Source organism: Fukomys damarensis, unplaced genomic scaffold (genome assembly GCF_012274545.1).
Source record: "Fukomys damarensis isolate Sample0158 unplaced genomic scaffold, DMR_v1.0_HiC HiC_scaffold_18, whole genome shotgun sequence".
Lineage (NCBI taxonomy): Eukaryota > Metazoa > Chordata > Mammalia > Rodentia > Bathyergidae > Fukomys > Fukomys damarensis.
The window spans coordinates 22,878,988-22,900,951 of NW_022900930.1; the positions used below are offsets into that span (position 1 = coordinate 22,878,988).

The window sequence follows — 21,964 nt, forward strand, 5'->3', positions numbered from 1 at the left end:
CGTGAGTCTGAGTGACAGAGTGCTTCACCAATCGCAACCCTGAACTTTGCGCAGAGCCTCAAAATGTAAGGAAAACTCTCCATCTCCTAGTTGAGAAAGAGCTAGGGAGGAGAGAAAAGGCGCCAATAGGAGAAGCGACAGGCGGGGGGGGCGGAGCCTCCGCCGTTACCGCCCCGCAACTTCTACCCGGACGCCGGGAAGCGCCCCTTAGGTGCCCTGAGTCTCCTGGCTCCGCGCCCACGGCCCACAGTGCCCGGCTTCAAGCTGACGAGTGTCACGGCTGCGCGTGATCTTGGCTCTACCGCTGCGAAGAGGGTGCTGCCTTACCTCGCAGCCGAGGCACAGAAAGGGGACGCCCTGGCCTCGGGGCCACTGTGCTCGCTTTCAGTGCGCAGTCGCGAGCGCTGTCGGCCTGGAAGGCGGCCGGCGCGATGAGCGCCAACGAGGACCAGGAGGTGAGCACCCTCCCCTCCCCCGGCTGGACGCCCCTTTCCCGCCGAGCCCCGGGCGCCGCGCGTGTCCCTGCCTTGGAGCCTGGCCCGGGTACCCCACGCGCGCCGGGACCCTGCGAGGAGAGCCCAAGCTGTCGTGACGGGGTAGGAGGCTGCCTCGGTCTCCTTCCCTCGTTTTTGCAAATCTGGGAGCTTCCCTCTTAAGAAGGAATCCCCGTGTGTTGCTGCTTTTGAATCCAATCACCTTATAATTTTAAAAGCCGTTTATTGGTAGAAAGAGGGTTAGTTATGACAGTTAAATTTTTGGTGGAGGAAAATAATAGTGGTGTCTCCGGCTTCTCTCTGTATTGTTGAGTGAAATCATTTTGCCATCTGTTACTTGTCCCGTGAGTACAAAATCTGTTCTGAGTATATGTGTATCTCTTGAATTGTATGGTTTACGCGTTGTGGTTTCTTTGGAAAATGTCAGTTTGATATTGAATCTTACAGAGTTGGAGAAGCTAGAACACTACAGGTCAACTGAGGGGAATCTTTTAACTTTGTAATGTGTATGAATGAAGAAAAAAATAAGTGTCTCCAGTGGTAAAAAAAAAAAAATCAATGCTCCAGGGCTGCACAGAGGGTATATGATAGAATTAGGACTAGAATTTAAGTCTTTTGGGTAGAATAGGTAACTACTGCTAATAAGGAGCTACTGCTTGAAAGTGTTTTTACACGAAAGATGTAATACAATCTCTGGATTGGCAGTTATCTTTAAAGGAGCCGAAATCAACGAACTAATAGATATATGAGTACTCTTTTAAAATATTCCTGGCAGGCGAGTCTCAATATCAAGGCATTAATATTTTGATTCTTGAGAAGGAGAACAGAAGAGATTAGTCAGTGGATACCGAGTTACAATTACAAAGAACAAACTTTTGCACAGTAGAGTGACCACAGTAAACAATAAGGTAATGTATAGTTCAAAATAGAAGAGGAAATTTCAGATGGTCTCACCTACAAAGAAATGTTGAATGTTTGAGATGAAGGATATGCTATTTACCCTGATCTAATTATTATGTTGTCTATACATGTATCAAAGTACCATATTGTACCCCATAAATATGTACAGTTATTATGTGTCTGTTAAAAGTAATTGTCTTCCTGCAGAACAGAAACATATAGTATAATGTTTCTGAAACTTTGACCTATGGACCACTGTAAGTTGTTAAAAAACAGGTGCCTGCACATCACCTCAGACCAACCAAATCAAAATTTCTATGATGGAACCTAGCAATCTTCTAAGAAGAAAATTTTGTTCCTCCTGGATATGTGGATCATTGAAGACAATTTTCTGCCCCATTTTTAAGAGGTCCTCTTCTCAAATAAAATGGTTCCTTTTAACTTTTCCTCATAAATCTGTTCTTTTTCATTCCTTTACTATCTCAGAATTGAATATTTATAGACAAATTCTCTTTATGTCCTGTTTTAAAACTGTGGCATCACACTATTTTTCTGATTTATCATCACCTGACACCCTTTGACTGCTTTATACAAAGCAAATTGTCTTTCATCCTTTACTTGTATATTTAGATATCTAACCAAAAGTTCTAATTACCGTGTTAAATTTCATCATTGGTTTGTTTTTCAAGAACTTTTTGGAGTCTTCCTGTAAAATCAGCATGATTCGCTGTCTCATCAAATTATCATCCACAGATTTTTACAAATTTAACCTATTTTTGTTCCTGTCCAGGCCATTAATTAAAATATGAGAAACTATTAAGAATAGCACTGTAAATGTTGTTTCTGTAGAGGGAGAAAGAGCAATTTGTGGGGCCTTGCTGATATCTAGATAGAATGAGTTTAGTGCTTTTTTCTCATCTACCAATGGAGCTACCCTAACAAGGGTTAGATACATTTTGTTTTGCATATGCTTTCTAAGTCTTATGAATTGCTCCTTGCTCTCCTGGGTCATCATAAGCTCTTTTTTTTATGATCTACTCTAAAATTCTGTCCATGTAGATCAGGGTCACCATTTTTAATTTATAGAATTCATAACATGAATCTTTTGAAAACTAGAGCATGTACCCAAGAGCATTCTGTCTTTGCTTCTTTTCTGTGGGATTCATCAGTTATCTCTAACAGTGGTTGAGATTTCTCATTTATAAGACTACAGTGTTCTAAGAAATATTTTCAGGCAAGGATTGCTAGTTACAGTTTCTCTTGCAATCCTAACCCTCATCTTGAGTAGGCCCTATCAACTTTTTCTTAAAGTTCTTTTTTTTTGCTCCTGTTTATGCGTTGAATCAGTCTATGCAAAAGATTGCAGATATGAACAACATGTGTAAAAAATGGGAAAATATTGTGCTTTATATTTCTCATCTCAAGGCTAATCCTTTTTCTACCCCAAGCTACTTTTCAATAGAGTAAGAAATAGCATATTCTCTAGAGTTGCTTTTTTAAAAATCTTATTTTTCCAAGGTAGGAAGGAAGAAATAAGATAATGGTATCTTCTTCACAGGAGTGATGTGAAAATTTAGTGAGATGATGCAATATAAAATGTTTAGCAGTACTTGACTCATAGTTTTAAAGTATTATTAGTATAGTTGTGAAATATTAAAATGTACATATATATCTTAAATATCCAAAGCCATATAAATTTGCCACAATTTACATCATTGAATCCGGTACTAAAACCTCTGTTTCTAATCTGTTTATACCATGAAACAAAACTCATGATTCTTTTCTTTCAGATGGAACTAGAAGCATTACGTTCTATTTATGAAGGAGATGAAAGTTTCCGGGAATTAAGTCCAGTTTCATTTCAATATAGGGTAAGATATGACATGAATAAGTACCTGCTTTAGTAAGAAAAGAAAAGAAAACAAAGCAAAGCAAAAAATTCCCCCAAAATGCTGATTTTGTACTTTGAAATTAGTACTTTAAATTTATATCTTTCTACTTTCTGAAGCCTTTAAATGAAAATTTAGCACCACGACATTAATCATTCTTAACATTTGAAATGTAATTCAGAAATTATTTTAAAACACAAAGATAACTTGGTTTTACTGTAACAGAGTCATAAAACGGAAGAACTTTAGAATGGTTTGACTCTCTTAGAAATGACTTCCCTCCCTCATAGCTTCCTGAAGCCCTACAGTTGATATTGATACATAGTAGGATTAAGGTTCAGGTCTGTGTTCCAAGTCTAGTATTCTTTTACTACTCTAATATATAGAAAATAAAAATTGATATTTTAAAATTATGTATTCTAAATTTGTATGAGTTTTTTTTTAACCTATATGAAAAGAAACATAGACCTTTCTTTAAAACAGGCGTTGTTTAAAATGCTGTCTTCAACATAAAACAGCACTATTTTTCTTAGTATTTTATTTTTAAAATAATATAAACCATTTATCTAAATAATTATGTAGTGGTATGATGAAAAGGGTTTTGTGGAAGTTTTCTGGAACTTTTGTAAAAGTTATTATGAACATTATCCCCATTTAAAGTAAATTGTAAGAGAAATGATCCTTATACCAATTGTAGGCTGTCACAGGAAATAAATTCTTATAATTATTTCTTTTGTATATTCTTCTTTCTTTTTATTTTTTTGAGACAGGGTCTCACTATGTAGATGAAACTGACCTGGAACTCACTATGTACCTCAGGCTGGTCTCGAACTCACAGCTATCCTCAGCCTCCCGAGTGCTGGGATTATAGGCGCGCGCCACCACGCCTGGCTATTCTTTCTTTTCAGCAATTCCCAATTCCCTCTTAAACTCAACAGTCTCTACAGAGTTTCCATGTATCTAACAACTTTTTCATGCATACAGTTAATGATGGAGTTAAGTCCTAGACCTTTGTATTTAACTCTAACTGCCTTCCCAGATTTTCCCAACCACCACCACCCTCCTCTTAGCAAATAGGAGCTTGAAAATTTCCCTATACCTTCCTGATGTCTCCATCGACAATACTATTTATTAAGCACAGTATGCAGAATACTCTAGTAAATAGGTGTGCATTCTAGGTTGGATTTAAGAGGAATAAAACATAAGATTGGAGATAGTGCATTGACAGTCAAAAGAAATGAACTAGAATCCTGCATAGTCCTAGTGAAGCCCCTCCATTCTTGTACAGAATAGTTTAGTAGGCTCCTAAATGACTTCTCTGCTTTCAGTTGTTTGGCTTCCTCTTTATTCTCCACCATTAGATGGCCAACAGACTACTAGTTATCTAAAATTTAAGTAGTGAGCCCATTCCCTTGTTCAAAAGTTTCCTCCATGGATTCCTCTTGCCTATAGAGTGAGCACTGAATTCTTTAGGTTATTGCTCAGAGTTTTTCTGCATGTTTCAAAGTGCCTCTCCACATTTTCCCAGCCACTGATATCCATTAAAATAATGGATTGTAGTTGGGGATTTAGTTCAGTGGTTCCACCACCTGCCTCACAAGTGCAAGGTCCTGAGTTCAATCCCTGGTACCAAAAAAAAAAAAGAGAGAGAGAGAGAGCATGGACAGAATAATGGATTATTAAATGTTATCTGAAGCATTTTTGTAGTATTTTGTTTTTGGACACATTGTTCACTGTTTTCTTCACCTCTCAGCTGTTACCTATCTGATTTTTCTAGCTGAAGCCTCCTCTATGAAATATTTGGGCATATCTCCTTGACCTTGAAGCAGAATTAAACTTTCCCCATTTCTTCATGCCTTGCTCTGTCTCTTTAATACTATTATTCATACTGCAAATGTCTTATCTCTTTGAAGACAGGGATGATCTGTTCACCTAGCACAGCTTGAGACGTGGCAATTTGTTCCTAAATGTACCTTGAGTAAGGACTTAAATGATTGCATAGAGCAAGTGACTTACAATTTTTAATTATTATATAGCCAAAGCAAGCATAAACTCATGATTTCCATTATGTACATAATTAATTTATATAGGTATATCGCCAACAGATGCCTAAATTTGTTGGTGTGATTTCTATACCTGACCTTATATATGATTGAAGGTAAGGGGGTCAAAATGAAAAACTGGACAGAAAATAAAAATGAATCAAGTAATAATTTGAATTGAAAAATACTGCTGTTATTTAAAATCGTTTTAAAACAAATAGCATATGTATAAAAATATCAAAGGAGATTAGCATAACCCTGAGTCAGGATGATTGTTGATTAATGAACTGTTCCACAGTTTTATTAGAGAACTACCATTTTGTAACTAGTATAATAATTGATTCAGGCAGGGCCATTAATAGATTCTAAAATATTTGGAATTCACAGTTTGTAGGTTACTTCTCAGCTACAAAAGAAAAGGAATCTTTACATTGAAGACATCTGCAGAATGTCACTTTACCCAGGTGATCAGACTCAGCATCACCACTGATGTTTCCAGAAGATCTTACATGCCTTCTTGCATGGTGCTGTGAGAGTGTACCACATGGCCTATGTAGTGCCCGTACCAAATGTTTCATTTCATTCCGAATAGAGGACTAGGAATGTGATACAAGAAAATCAGCCTGGATTCGTATTATCACAAAGACATTTTAAAAGCAGGGGAAAGGGTGGGGACTGTTCTAAATTAAAGTAGAATAGAGAGACGTGACAACCAAATGCAATCTATGATCCTTCAGCGGATTATAGATTTGTGGGTTAAAAGTAATAATTTATTAAAGGATACTTTAGATATGATTGGAGAATTTTAAATATGAATTATATATTAGATAACATTTTTGTATCAATGTTGAATTTCTTGGGTGTTATAATGGTCTTGTGGTTATAAAGAGAATGCCGTTAGAATAATTTATTCATAAATGTTTGAGGACATTTCATTACTTTGAAATGTTTCAACAAAAACTAAAGGAAAAAAATCTCACATATCAGGGGAATGGGAATTCATTCAGTGGAAAGGGAGAATAAAGTAAGTGCAGGAAAAAGTTTTAAATAAATACCAGTGAGCATTCACTGTACTATTTCAGTTTTTAGAAGTAAAGAATTTTAAAATAAAAAGCTGAGAGTAGAGGAAAAAAGACCCTCCTGAATTATTCAGGAAATTGTCCAGCCTAAGGCCTTCTGTTTTCCTTATCCTTTGCTTTTCCCTATCAATATTATACTTTGTTTTCTGGTCTCTTGAGATTGTGCTAATGTATATTGATTTACTTTTTATACCTTTTGTGATTCAGCAGTTGAAAGAGAAAGATAAGGTGTTTTTCTGAGTTTATGGATTATTATTTGTCTCCACTCTGTTCTTGTTCCTCTCACTTGATGTCTTCATCCTCAGAAAACTTGGTGAAACCTAAAAAACTATATAAGGTGCTAAGTAGTAGCGATACTAGAAAAGCTGGTGGGTTCATTGAAAGCCAGGGCATGGGCATAGACTTACCTTGTATCCCTGAGCTTTTCAAAGTACCACATTTCTATGCTGAGCATGAGTTGGGAAAGAATTATTGTAAAGTCATACAGTTTGGTATTGTGTCTCTTTGTCACTTTTCACAAGCCTAAGATTCTCCTTTCTTCAGATAGGTGAAAGTGGTGATCCCAAAGCCTTCTTAATAGAGATTTCATGGACAGAAACATACCCCCAGACACCTCCAATTATATCTATGAATGCTTTTTTTAACAACACCATGTGAGTAGTTTTCTGTCATTATGTGGTTTTTTTTTTTCATTTTACTTGCTATTTTTCTTTCCTCCTAATAACATGTTTGGCATTTGTAGATCATCGGCTGTAAAGCAAAGTATATTAGCCAAGTTACAGGAAGCAGTGGAAGTTAACCTTGGAACTGCTATGACTTATACATTGTTTGAGTATGCCAAAGACAATAAAGAGCAATTCATGGAAAATCACCATCCTGTTAATTCCACAGTGAGTATGTGATTATTGTTTTACCATAGTCTTTTGTCGTTTTGTTTTTGGTCTGCTAATAATTACTTTTTGCTAGTTAATACATTTTGAAAATTGAAGACATTATATTATGTTTAAAATGAATTGTAGCCGGGGTTTAACTCGGTGGCACAGCCGCCTGTCTCGCAAGCACAAGTTCCTGAGTTCAATACCCAGTACCAAAGGAAAAAGAAAATCAAATGAGTTATATCTGCATCAAGTAAGAACAGTGAATTTTAGATTTCTTCACATTAACACAGAAAATGAAATTATATCCTCTAGAATTTTACCCTTTATCAAAAAGCTGGAATGCTTCTTATGCTTATCAAAACTGCAGGACTGTATAACTTAATATCTTTTAAAATTTATGTCTTCATAAAGCATATGTAGCTAAAGGATTTCTTGTGTAGTGCTAAAATATATATGAAATTGTTTTCTCCACCAGGCTTGTCTTATTGTAAATATTCTTGCCTTTATTCAACATAAAGGTGTTAAAGCTTAAGGAGACTTAATGAATAGAAAAAGTAATGACTTAATTTTAGAATAATCATCTTTTATGACCTTAAGTATCTTGTGCACCAAGTTCTGCACTAAAAAAACTTTGAGTAGGGCCAGGGATTTAGTTAGCTCAGTGGCACCATGCCTTTCTCTCAAGCACAAAGTCCTGAGTTCAATCTCCAGTACTGGAAAAAAAAAACTCAGTAGTCAATATTAATAGAATTTTGTCTTGTATACCAAACTGATCGTGGTAGCAAAGGCAGTTGTCTACTTCAGTGTGCCTGGCTTCCACGCTCTCAGTAGAACTTTCTAATAGGGTGAAAAACAGAGATGGGAGTAGTAACAGGTGCTAACCAAGCCTGTCTGGGTTCAAGTCTTCACTGCACCGCTTGTTAGAACCCTGTGACTCTGGGCAGTTTCTCAATCTCTCTTTGCTCAATTCCTCATCAGTAAAATGGGATTTATAATAGCATCTACCTTATACAGTTGCAGCGAGGATCAGGAGACCAGAATGTTCACATAGGGTACATGTGACTTTCCTAAAGATAAGCTTAAATTTCTAAATAATAAGTTAACTGAATTTTAAGCCATCTTGGAACCTCTGATCTTCAAACTAATGCAGATCTTCTTTCTTACAGTTCTGTTATTAACTGTTTCACTAATACTGTATCCCTTGATTAAAACTTTTAAAGTGAGAAACCAATAATACAGTAAAGGCAACTGATTCAATAAATGAATAGTGAGATTCTTTTATTTTATAAATCCAGAGATTATCAACCCATTTCAGGAGGTGTACTGTAATTCAATAAGTTTTAAGACATGAGTCTAAGAACCATTTCTTTCTTTTTAGACATCCATAAGCAATATCATCTCAGTTGAAACTCCTAGTATAGCCCCATCAAGTAAGAAAAAAGAAAAGAAAGAACTTTCAAAAGCTCAGAAACGCAAGCTGGCAGATAAAACAGGTTTGTGTTATTTTTTTTTATCTTTTATAATGCAGATAAATGGTTTGCTTTTTAGTGTGATGTGAATGCTTAAAATATTTAAATTTAGAAGATTAATTATCTGCTTTTTATTCTTGGAACATTGGGATCAGGAGACCTCTTGAATCATAGTACAGAAATCTTGTAAATACTTCCTGTTGCTTTAGCACAGGGCATAATCATTGAAAAACAAGGTGACTGAGTGGCAGAGTAACTATAAATGAGTCTTGAGAATGAGGAACATTAGAATAGCGCACAAAAACTTGGTTCCTACGTGTACATTCTAACATATCTGGGATTTTCTTTGTTTACCTTTATGGCAAGTATGTGTATTATTAAATATTGTGTGAAATATGGCTTTCATTTGAAGTGAAGTCTAGTATACTATTAGATCTTAGCATAGTAAATAATTATTTTCTGTAGTTATTTTTAAACAAGATATAGAAACAGAATTCTCGTGTATCCTAAATGAGAGGCCTTTAGAAAATGATTATAAACTCCAAGTCATTATCAACAGTATTTGATCCCTTTTCTTTAATTTGGAAATTTATGTCAGTATGTAAATTTTTCATTGTTAGGGAAAAATGAGAACATATCATGTATACACATATACATTTATATGTTAGTATGTGTGTATGTGCTCCTAATATAAGATTACAAACTTCCTTTTGAGAAGGTGGGTTTAAAAATGACCTTCTTGGGCCAGGGATTTAGCTCAGTGGTTCCACCGCCTGCCTTGCAAGTGCAAGGACCTGAGTTCAATCCCCAGTACCAAAAAAAGAAAAAGAAAAATGACCCGGGCATGGTGGTGTACACATGTAATCCCAGCACTCAGGAGGCAGAGGCAGGAGGATTGCTGCAAGTTCAAGACCAGCCTAGGCTACATAGTGAGTTCCAGGTCAGTCTCACCTACATAGTGAGACCCTCTCTCAAAAAACCAAAAACAAAATAAAAATAAAAATGACCTTCTTCTGAGCCTGTCAAGGCAACTGGTAGTTCCCATTTCCCCAACCTTGAATGACAATCACTTGGGGTAGTTTTTAAAATTTGGAATTGCATGTTGAAATGATTACAGGCTGAAATGATGCTGTTGTGGATATACTGGGTTAAGTAAAATACATTATTAGCAACCTAAAAAAATAAAATATCCTTTCTTTTATAATGGGATAGTAGGACTGGTGGTGTGTGTGTGTGTGATGTCTATTGTGGCAGAATAAAAAGAGAATCCTGTAGCAGTCTCTAAAAATATATTTTATGAAATAAAAATCTAGGACTCTATTATACTGCAACAAATCAGCGCTAGTCAAGTATTAGCTATTACAATCTGTTTTCTAGAATTTTGGTTATTCTCTTTTTGGAATGTCATTTACCTATTGCTTGTATGCATAATGACCGACCTGTGATCATTTTCTTTCATCAATATCTGCCTATCTTCATCTCTGTGAATTATCTTCCTATAATGACAGTGTAGCAATTTGTGATTTGGAACTCTAATTCTAATAAGACTTTGGTGCTTGCTTTGGCAGTACATATACTAAATAAGACTTTATTGGACAATCACAGCATTGTGGGTAAGTTTTAATTATCCAGACGTAGTTATCTGCCTTTGTGCCCTTCATAACCAATAACCAGTGGAGTTCTAATTGTCATGAAAGACAAAAGAATCATTACCATCTAAAATTATGCTCTAGGCAAAGTGGCACACACCTATAATTCCAGCTATTTGGCAGCTGAGGCAAGAATATCCAAGTTCAGGGTTAGCCTGAGAAACTGACATGGGCTGATGATATTACTCAATGGAAAGGCCTTGTATTCAATCCCTGGTACCAAATAAATACATCTCCAGTGATATTACATTTCTCTTATAAGAACCATGAGGTCACTTTGTTTTCCTTTGCTGAAAAATCAACATAGGTTGAATATCCCTTAATGAAAATGTGTAGGACCAATAACAGTGTTCAGATTTCAGAGTTTTCAGGTTTTGGTTTATTTGCATAATTACCAGTTGAATATCCATAATCTGAAAATCCAAAATCTGTAACAGTCCATTATCCAAAACTATTAAAAAAAAAATTGAGATTATAGATAAATTTCAGGTTCTCAGGTTAGGGATGGTTGATTTGTATAATGTGCTGGTTTTGAATGTGGATTTTGATGGCTTCGTAAGTGAAATGTAACTAATATACATGAGGCATAAGGAGTCAAATCATTTTAAAATAGTATTTGGTAAACTATTCTTTAAATTTAAATGTGCTGTATTAAAAGAACGAAAGCATTTCCCCCTGTAGCTTGTCTGGGCTGCACTGAGTGAAAAGAAATTATTTTCAGATGCATATTAATAAAACATGATATAGTTAGTATATATAAATAACAAAACCTCCTTTTTAAAATATTTTCATTATAGTGTTAAAAGAGGGCAGGTGCCCTGCAGGTTAAACAAATTTTTACAAAGCCCATTTGCCTATCAGTTGGAAACTGGATAAAGAAGATGTGGTTTTTCTATAAAATGGAACACTACTCAGCCATAAAGAATGAGAATTAGAGTCATTCATAGGAAAATGGATACATATTGAGGATATACTCCTAAGTGAAATAAATAAGTCACACGTGTAAATACCGAATAGTTTCTCTGGTGTGAAAAACTGTAATGGTATGTAAGATCCTAATGAGATAACTGACAGTGTGAAATAGGAAGAAAAGGACTAAAGGTGTAGGGAAAGTGGGAAGGGTAGGGGAAAGGTAATAAGGGAAAAGAAAAATATGTGAGAAAATGAAAAAAATGGAAATAAAATGTTTGTAAATGGGGAGGATAAGAGGGGGTGAAGGGAGGGCAGGGACAAGGGGAAAAAATGAGAACCAAGACCTGTCCTGTAAAGGTACAAGATCTCAATAATGAATGTAACTGTACTGTATACCTAAAATGTACTAATAAACTCAATAAAATTTGGAAAAAAAAAGTTACCAACTTATTTTCAGTCACTCTCAATAAAGCCCTTTTTTGAAGAATATTACATTAAAAAGTGAATATCTTATAACACAGCTAATTAATACATAAATTAACAAGGCTTCCTCTTAGTCTTGAAGCCATACATTTGTTTATGAGGCCTGTGTCAAGCCTGACTTTTTGATGTGAAATACTAACTTATGAAACAGTAAACTAACACAACTTCTTCCTTAAAAGAGCAGTGACCTTCGGTAATCCCAACCCTGTCCATATTTTTCCCTAGATAACAGGTTTTGTCCTGATGAGAAATAGGGCCAATGTAAAAGGAGAAGTACAGTACCTCAAATACTTCACAGGTATTTTCAAGAGAATGGTGCTTTCAATTCACAAAGATATGAAGCTGTTTTTCCAATGGTAATATGTGATTTAAACTTTTAATCTATAATATACAAAATCTTATTTGTTAGGATATTAATCCATTTAAAATTAGCTGATCAGTCTTATAAATAAAATTACTATGTTTCATCTTCCAGATCACAAAGGAGAACTTCCTCGAGGCTGGAACTGGGTTGATGTTGTAAAGGTAATTAATGTTTATATTCTGGTCTTCGAAACTGTTACATTTATTGCCATCAAATAATGACATTTATATTTTCCATTTTCCCTCCTGCAACCATTGGAATTTCCTGGGATGTCTGTGTACTTTTTTTACATTTAGCATGTAAGTATTTTTTTTGAAATAGCCTTCACATTCTTTGCTTCCTCATACCCTCAGTTTTAGATTTTCTTTGCTTAAATAATTGGAAATCTAGATAAGTAAGTTATAACTATAATAAAGCATGACTGTTTCTATAAGTACATCTCAAGAATGAGCATGCTTACCTGTCTTGTAAAGGTACAAGATCCCAATGATGAATGTAACTGTGCTTATACCTAAAAAATACCAGTAAACTCAATGAGAAAAAAAAAAAGAATGAGCATGCTTAAAGGACTAACATATATAGAAACTGAAGAAAACCAGTCATGGAAAGGACTTTTTTTTTTTTTTAGAAATCGTTCTAAGTTTTAAATTCTTCATTAAGGCCTTATCTTAACTGTAGTTGACCTTCATGAAAGATTTTTCTGGTTTTGTTATTTAAAATAGTTTACTTTCTATTTTTTTTTTCTTTTTTGGCTAACCTTTCTTAAATTTTTCTTATACTATGTGTAGTAGTTTTAAAAATACTAAACTGATACAGAACCCAATAAATTAGTTCTTTTTGTAGAATTTGATGAAATAAATTTTATATGCCAGCTAGTACCAGAACTGCCACAGAAGAATTTGTTATGACCCAAGAGTAAAAATTAGGGTTTTAGTAAGGACCCATACATACAAACAATTTACGAACAATGTATGCTTAAAATTTATTTTATAATTGACTATTTGGCCCATGATACGCATTTTCTACATAAAATGTTTGTACTTCTAGAATGTTGTACAAAAATAATACCTAAGGGTAGGATCAGAATGAAGACTGCCCCCCACCCCTTTTGGGCAAGAGTCTAACACCATAGAAAGGACTATGGAGAGGAAACTCCTCTGGGATTCTGTCATTTACCTTCTCCTCTGATGGTTGGTGGATAATTCATTTTGTCTTAGGTGTGCCAGTATGTAGCTCACCAGCTGAATCCTTTCTTTTCTCAAAAGACTCTGTGCCCCAGAATTAATGGTTTTATCAATCAGAATGTTTCTTCCCTGATATAGCAGATCTCAGCTGAAAGTGAGAAGAAAATAATCTGATTGATCTAAAGGGGGAAATATGCTCTTCCTTCTCTACCACAGAAGTTTGTTTTTAAGAGACTTCTTGATAATATAGAGAATTCCAAGTTTAAAAAAATAATAAGTAAATTAAAATAGCTCAGTAATCTTGGGAAATAGGGGAAATTTTTTCCTTGTGGTGCTGGAGATAAAGCCAGGACCTCACTCATGCTAGGCTAGTTCTTTGCTACTGAGCTACACTCCAAGCCCTGAAGAGATATTTTTAAGGTAGTTACCTAGACGTAGTTTGATCTCAGATACTGCCAGTGGTTTCCAAATGTGGTATTTGGCCCCTGGGAAATCCCTAAGACCCTACCAGGAAGATATGCAAGGTCAAAACTCTTTGCATCATAGTACTAAGATGTTACGTGCCTTTTTTTTTGCTCATTTTCTCGTGAAAATAAAGTGACATTTTGGAGAAGATGCATGGCTGGCTGCATGATCGGTTGCATGACATGTGGTGATGCCATTCTAATGCTATACTAAAGTGCTAATAGAGCGTGTGTGTGTATATATTCCTCGGCTCTCTGTAATTTTTTAAGTTAGTAGGTTTGAGATATAAAAGTTTGCTTTATTAACTCAGGTTATTCTTAGTACTTTTGTTATGTTGCCTTCTTCCACTGTACCTGTTTTATTATAAACACAGATTTGTAAGATTCCTGTTGAGCTAGATAATGAAGGGAAAAACGAAAAACTAGTGCCACTTTTACATTGTTTTGTTTAGAAAATGTAGTTATTTCCCTTTAAAAAATGTTATTGGTTTATCATATAATGGGTTTATTGTTACTTTTTATAAATGGACTATTTCAGTTTTTTAATCTCAAATCAGTAGTGTTGGCCCACATTAAAAATATAATAAGGCTCTTTAGGGTTCTCAATGTGTAAAGTATAATGAAGTCTAAAACGTTTGCGAACACTGCACATAGTATACTGTTTCTGCTTTTACAGCTTCACAAATTCTCAGGAGTTAGTGGGTATTGTGTGATGTTTTCTTGGTGATTAGATGACTATTTTAATCAGAATTATCTTTGTATTGTTTGAGAATTTTATCTGTATTACCCCAAATTTGCTAACCCCGGCCAAAGATTTCTATCCAAAAAATAATAATAATACAATTTAAGGTTTTTTAATCACATTGTCAAAATTATACGTCAAGAATTTGTTATTAATTTTTTAAAAATTATTGTCTGGTTAAGATACCAAATCTTGTGTTAAGTGTTTTTTACCATAGTTAAATTAGAATTTGTTTTGAAGAATCAGCTGTCCCTTGTGCTGGGGGATGTAGCTCAGTGGTAGAGCACTTGCCCATCATGCGTGAAGCCCTGGGTACAATCCCCAGCACTACCCAGAAAAAAAAAAAAATTATTGTCTATATTAGAAAACAAAACCAGGAGAATATACTTCACTTTATAAAAGTTAATTTCTTTTTGTATATTCTTGGTCCTAATTTATTTCTTAGAGTGTTTTGAAGAATATTTGTACTTAAGTTGAGATTATATTTTTAATATAATCTATTATATTTTTAATATCTGAAGTAGCTAAATCTAAAATTGAGAGTAGTTATATGCTGTGTATGATATAGATAATTAAAATTCAGTTGACTTGACTCTTACTGCTTTAGTTTTGATAATAATGAAAATAATGACTCAAATACTACCTTAAACTTGTTAAATATTTCTTTTTTTTTATAGTTGAGCAAAACTGGTTCTAAAGATGATGACTAGCACTTGGAATTTGACATAAGGAAAGAGCATCCTTTAAAAAGTAAACTGGGTTCAACATCTTTCATTACTATTTTCTGGTATTGAGGTGGCTTTTTATAAAATACAGTTTTTGTATGTTTCTCACATAATAAATGTAAGCGGAAAATTCATGAAGAGATCTGGTTGTACTAAATTATTTTCACAAATTTGCCTTAACAAAAGGTGAAAATGTTAGTTTAGTAGACTTTATAAAACCCGGAGAGCTTACTAAATGAACAAACATAGGGGACAACAGTAAATTTATATGAACTTATTCTGGTGGATGTGATCATTTTTAAAGAAATATGAAACCCTCTTCAAACTGTCAAAGTGGAATATTGAGTGTATAATTATTTTATATCATGATTCATATTAATAGGCTCCTTATCCTAAATAAAGTCTTCATCTCTTCTTTTGCTTAATTACTGGTATAGAATTTACTTCAGAGAAATTTAAATACCAGTATTTGAACTTTATATCACACTCTTTATAGTTACTTTTTATTTTTCAACGGTAAACTCTTGATTTGGGTCAAGATGTTTGATCGTGACAGCTTTCAATAATAAATATAATACAGTACAAAAACCGATCTGCCAATTATATTAGAAAACATTTTCATAAAGCAAACAATGATGGTGCAAGCCTATAATCCCAGCACCCTGGAAACTGAGGCAGGCGGATCATAAGTTTGAGGCCAGTCTGGGAAACATAGGGAGAAGCCTGTCTAAAAAAGAGAGAAAAAAAAAACATAAAGTAATATTTAAAGCATCTCTCTTTGCTGCATATACCAGTATGGGAATAAATGATGATGCCTTAATAATTTTTGTATTGTTAAAGACAATGATTTTAATAAATTTTTATTTATCTGCTGTTGTGTTTTTAATTGTTGAATAACTGAGGTCTTTAAATGGGTTCACATAAAACTACATTTCAAATATTGTTTTTATAGTGTCTTTTGAAGTCCAATATACCCATCAATCTCTGCATCTTTTTAATACACATGGAAGCCTTTCAAATACTGAACTGTTACACATGCTTTTTAAAGTCATTAATAAAGAAAAAACTATTGGTATAGTTTTACTAGGAAGAGTTAGCAATGTTTACATGTGATTTACAGTGACTTTATGCAGCCCTTCCATTTTAGGAACACTTAGAATTCTTGCTGTATATCTGGAAAGGTAGATTGTTAGTATGTCATTATACCTGTGCAGTTTGTGCCTGAGGTTTTTAAGGAATAATTAACTTTAAAGAAGTTACCTTAGCATAAGAGCAATTTGAAATGTATCTGTGGTTTTTACAAACTGAAGTTTGGCTTCGGTTAAATTGTTTGAAATTGTAAGTATAATTAATTACATTGAAGAAGTTCAGCCTCTTTTAAAAGCTGAATCACGTTTTATTTCTTGAATTAGTATTAATATGCCAACTAGAACATGCCAGCTTGTTTTCAGGGTTGTATATGTGTGGTTTTTATTATGTTGATTTGTTTGTTCCTTTTTTGAAGCAGCTCTGGCAGTGAAGGGAAAAAATTTTTGTTTTGCTCTTAAGATTGTGAAATTATTCAGGCTTATCATGGTTGCTAGATTACAAAGAATATTGCTAATTGAATTCCAGTGAACTATTTTTACTGTTTTTGTATGAAATGTACAAATTTCTGGGGGTGATGGTGGCCATGGTGCATCTTCCTACCTTGTGTAAAAAAATACTGGAACACTTTCATCATTATCACCGTCATCTGTTCAACACTCCCAGTAGGTAAACTCTTGATTTGGGTCAAGATGTTTGATCGTGACAGCTTTCAATAATAAATATAATACAGTACAAAAACCGATCTGCCAATTATATTAGAAAACATTTTCATAAAGCAAACAATGATGGTGCAAGCCTATAATCCCAGCACCCTGGAAACTGAGGCAGGCGGATCATAAGTTTGAGGCCAGTCTGGGAAACATAGGGAGAAGCCTGTCTAAAAAAGAGAGAAAAAAAAAACATAAAGTAATATTTAAAGCATCTCTCTTTGCTGCATATACCAGTATGGGAATAAATGATGATGCCTTAATAATTTTTGTATTGTTAAAGACAATGATTTTAATAAATTTTTATTTATCTGCTGTTGTGTTTTTAATTGTTGAATAACTGAGGTCTTTAAATGGGTTCACATAAAACTACATTTCAAATATTGTTTTTATAGTGTCTTTTGAAGTCCAATATACCCATCAATCTCTGCATCTTTTTAATACACATGGAAGCCTTTCAAATACTGAACTGTTACACATGCTTTTTAAAGTCATTAATAAAGAAAAAACTATTGGTATAGTTTTACTAGGAAGAGTTAGCAATGTTTACATGTGATTTACAGTGACTTTATGCAGCCCTTCCATTTTAGGAACACTTAGAATTCTTGCTGTATATCTGGAAAGGTAGATTGTTAGTATGTCATTATACCTGTGCAGTTTGTGCCTGAGGTTTTTAAGGAATAATTAACTTTAAAGAAGTTACCTTAGCATAAGAGCAATTTGAAATGTATCTGTGGTTTTTACAAACTGAAGTTTGGCTTCGGTTAAATTGTTTGAAATTGTAAGTATAATTAATTACATTGAAGAAGTTCAGCCTCTTTTAAAAGCTGAATCACGTTTTATTTCTTGAATTAGTATTAATATGCCAACTAGAACATGCCAGCTTGTTTTCAGGGTTGTATATGTGTGGTTTTTATTATGTTGATTTGTTTGTTCCTTTTTTGAAGCAGCTCTGGCAGTGAAGGGAAAAAATTTTTGTTTTGCTCTTAAGATTGTGAAATTATTCAGGCTTATCATGGTTGCTAGATTACAAAGAATATTGCTAATTGAATTCCAGTGAACTATTTTTACTGTTTTTGTATGAAATGTACAAATTTCTGGGGGTGATGGTGGCCATGGTGCATCTTCCTACCTTGTGTAAAAAAATACTGGAACACTTTCATCATTATCACCGTCATCTGTTCAACACTCCCAGTATATTTTCTCAGTCTCTTTACCTAAAGTCGTGTGAAATGGCATAAGTAATAAGCAATAAAGTCTGAATTACAGTAATTTCTCTACAGGTTTGATTTCATATCATGTTAGAGAGAATTGTTGATTTTGTAAAACTGCATCGCTTTATGGTGTGAGTTATACCTACCTCATAAAAACTGTTCAAAGTGTTTTAAGATTAAAGAATGTTTTTCAGATGACCTCAGAAGAAAGTCAAGAAGAAAAATGAAATGGGAGTTGCAGCCTGGAGTTCTAAGGATAGCTTTAGTTTTCACAGCTTTGGGATCCCAAGAGATACGACATGAAGTCCAGGATCAGCCCAGGACAGGGAATTACGCCCACCCAGACTTGCATCTGTGAGCGTGTGCGGCACACACACACAGAACATACTTACTGCTGAGTCCCATATCCCAGGGAGGATCCTGAGAACAGTTCCTGAGTTTAACTTTGACTCTGGATGGAGAGGTGAAATATGAGTGTATACACACACTTATATTTATATTTCGACCCCAAAAGTGCTTCACACTTGGATTTCAGCCCACATTCTTCCTCATATATATGCTCTTAAAAAACAAACAAACAAAAACAGCTTGATGGTACATGCCTACAACCCCAGCATTCAGGGACGCTAAGGCAGGAGTACAGCAGGTTTGAGTCCAGTCATGGCATTTGGTGACTTAGGGAGACCCTAAAAGGAAAGAGAAAATTGTACCAATAAATTTAATTTTAAAATGGGAGGGGGGGAGAAAGGAAGGAAAAAGAAAGAAGCAAGGAAAGAAAAGAAAAAACAGAAACAAAGTCTATGAAAAGGGGAGGTTGAAGGGGGTGAAGGGAGGGCAGGAGTATGGGGAAAAAATGAGAACCAAGACCTGTCATGTAAAGGTACAAGATCCCAATGATGAATGTAACCATACTATGTACTTAAAAAGCACCAATAAACTCAATGAAAAAAAAAAGGAAGGAGAAGGAAAAAAAAAATAGGATGTGTAGGCTCCGGTAGAGATGAATACAAAGTACTCTCTAGAACAGCCCACCTTAAGCCAGTTCTCTGAAGAGGTCCAACATACAGTTCATGCAATGTTCACTCACACAAAATTCACACAGTACGTAAGAGGCAGAGCGAAAGCCTGCCAAGGGAAGGGGGGTGGCTTCAGAGGAACAAGCCATAAAGATACAGTGATATTATCAGACTCTGAAGTGTTATTGAATAAGGAACAACAATCTAAAAAATCAGACCAATTAGGAGAAGAACCAAATAGAACTTCTTAAATAAAAAATATAATTGCTAAAATTGATATTACAGGTAAATACAAGTATTGCTTTGTGATATACTTTGCCAAGTCTGAAGTATATAAAAATATTAAATTTTAAAGTCATGCCATATAATGACAGTAGACATTTTGTTTTACCATTGCGTACTCCTTGGAGTAGAAACAACAAGAATGATTATCTGGTCATGTGTGGTTCAGAATTTCACGTTCTTCTGAGTGTTTTTCTGAAGTTTGTGATCCTTTAGTGAGGAAAATAACTCAGGGGCTTTACTAGCAGTTTTTTAATGGAATGAAGAGAATTGAACAGAAAATACCAGCATTGCACTACCTGTTCTAGGGAATGTCTTGTGAAAATTGTTTGGATTGGGATGTATATGTATGGATACTGGGTCATTATGTAAAATTTATGAGTAGTGTGAAAAAAGTTTGAAAGCTACTGATCAGAGCAAAAGAGCAACCAACATTTATGTGAATCTTAATTTTTTTAAAAAATGAATGCGAAGCTGGGTGTGGTGGTGCATGCCTGTAATCCCAGCACTCTGGAGGCTGAGGCAGCAGGATCGCTGTGAGTTCGAGACCAGCCTGAGCCACGCAGTGAGTTCCGGAGCAGTCTGAACTACATAGTGAGACCCTGCTTCAAAAAACCAAAAAATGGATGTGACTTTCAAAGTGTTAAGGACTTTTATCATTGGTATACTATTAAGTAAAGCTCATCTCACTGTATGAAAAGCAATTATTTTACTTAAAAGAACAATGAAAATTCTTACATGATGACTTCTATAAATGGCTGAAGAGAACATTTTAAGAGGCAATGCTTGAATAAACAATTGTAATAGCTTTAGTTTTTTGCTGAAAATCAAAAATAAGAACATGTGTTTAATTTTCTCACCATTTCTAGAGGAATCATTTGATTGCTGAGTTTCCTGTATAAATCTAGCTTCCAAAGTAAATTGTTCTCATAGGCTGCTGGTAGTGATAACAGACAGGAAATGTTCCCACCCTTGCCCATTTTCCTTTTGTTGCTGCTGGCACCTGGGAAGTTGGACATGTTTTTCTGTAGCCTTCTGGAGATGTTTTTGGTAGCTTTCACAGGATTTGGCCTGTTAGGAAAGTTTTCTTGGTATTTTAAACTCCAAACCATCTCTATGATCAGTTCTTTCTCCTTTCACTAGTAACAAAATGCAGCTTAGGAAAGGAGCAAAGTGCCGTGGGAGAAGGGAGATGCAGATTTAAAACATTTTGATTCATAATTAGTTGATAAGAGATTAACCTGTGGCTGTAGCTCAGAGGCCCTGTATTCAGTCACCAGCGCGCGTGTGCACACACACACACACACACACACACACACCCCGAAAGTGTTAATACGGCAATCTCTAGGTATAGAGAGAGCCAAGGAAAGGTTTTCATTGAAAGTGGATGTGGAATTACAAGAGGCTGAGTCTGTGCAGCCTGCAGATTTTTGTTTTAAGCACTGCAGCATTTCCTTCTGTTCCTACTGCAGGGTGAAGCCAAGCGACTTGCTGTATTTGTTCTTACAGCCGACGAAGGGTTTTCCACATCACTGATGATGTCACTTGTGAAGAAACATAGTTAAGTTTCAACCCCTGTGGCCTGGGGACATTTTCATCTCTCTGAGGCATCGGTGGAAGCAAGCAATTCCCGCATTCTTTTATTGTCAGTTTGGGATTCTTAAAAATCATACTTTTTTCTATTACCTACCCACTACTATGATTTTTTTTAAGCATAAAGGTGAAATTAAAAACTTGAAACTTTTTTTTTCTGAATATCCCTAAATCTAGAGTTTGTCATTTTATTCTTTATTTGATAAATATTACATATTCCTTACTTTCCGGGGGCAACTCAAATATTAAATTTTAAATTGATGCATCATAGTTATTTTGTTTGAAATCTCCATGATAACTGAGAAGCCATGAAATTTGGGTTATAAATATCCGTCTACTTGAAGAAAAGCCTAATTCCTACTACATGTTGACAAGTGCTGCCTGTGCAGTTTATGAGTTTTTACATTTTTTCTTTCATATGTAAATGTTGGACTCCTTGCTGATTGAAGTGACCCATGTAGATGGTTTTAGAAATCAAGTTGTTCTATAAGGCTTTTAAGATAAAAAGATCACCTCAGCCACATCTCATCCCATTTCCCGCCCCGTGAAGCTAACTACTTTTTGCTGAAACTGGCCAAGAAGGCTGTGGTCTGTAGTCTACTGTTGTGCCTGTGACCTCCTCTCCTATTGCTCTCTGACTGTTTGCCTTGTGACTCCTGTTCTGGATATTTCCTTTGCTTGAGACACTCCCTGTTAATTACAGGGACAACTCACCTCCAGATCTCTGCTCCAGATCTTGTTTTTAACTGTGTGGAAGGTTGAAAGCCTGCAGAGGGTTTTGAGCAGAAC

The 21,964-nt window shown here is 35.0% G+C and overlaps 1 protein-coding gene across 4 annotated transcripts; it reads left to right on the plus strand.

Annotated features, from left to right (window-relative positions):
• Window positions 1–148: 148 nt before the first annotated feature.
• Rwdd4 (RWD domain containing 4) lies at window positions 149–21,288 on the plus strand. Of its 4 annotated transcripts, none has more exons than XR_004517871.1 (9): window positions 149–455; window positions 3,185–3,265; window positions 6,948–7,057; window positions 7,147–7,294; window positions 8,661–8,775; window positions 12,271–12,320; window positions 12,456–12,458; window positions 15,227–15,790; window positions 17,030–17,180. XR_004517871.1 is itself a non-coding variant. In XM_010641059.3 (9 exons), the coding sequence occupies exons 1-8, from the start codon at window positions 432–434 to the stop codon at window positions 15,257–15,259; spliced, it is 564 nt and encodes a 187-aa protein (XP_010639361.1). In that variant the 5' UTR covers window positions 149–431; the 3' UTR covers window positions 15,260–15,299; window positions 21,055–21,288. The 4 variants fall into 4 exon arrangements, 3 of the variants coding, with proteins under 3 accessions (XP_010639361.1, XP_010639360.1, XP_019065681.1); XM_010641059.3 differs by lacking the exon at window positions 17,030–17,180 and adding an exon at window positions 21,055–21,288 and having other exon boundaries at window positions 15,227–15,299; XM_010641058.3 differs by lacking the exon at window positions 17,030–17,180 and having other exon boundaries at window positions 15,227–15,834.
• The last annotated feature ends 676 nt before the right edge of the window (window positions 21,289–21,964 follow it).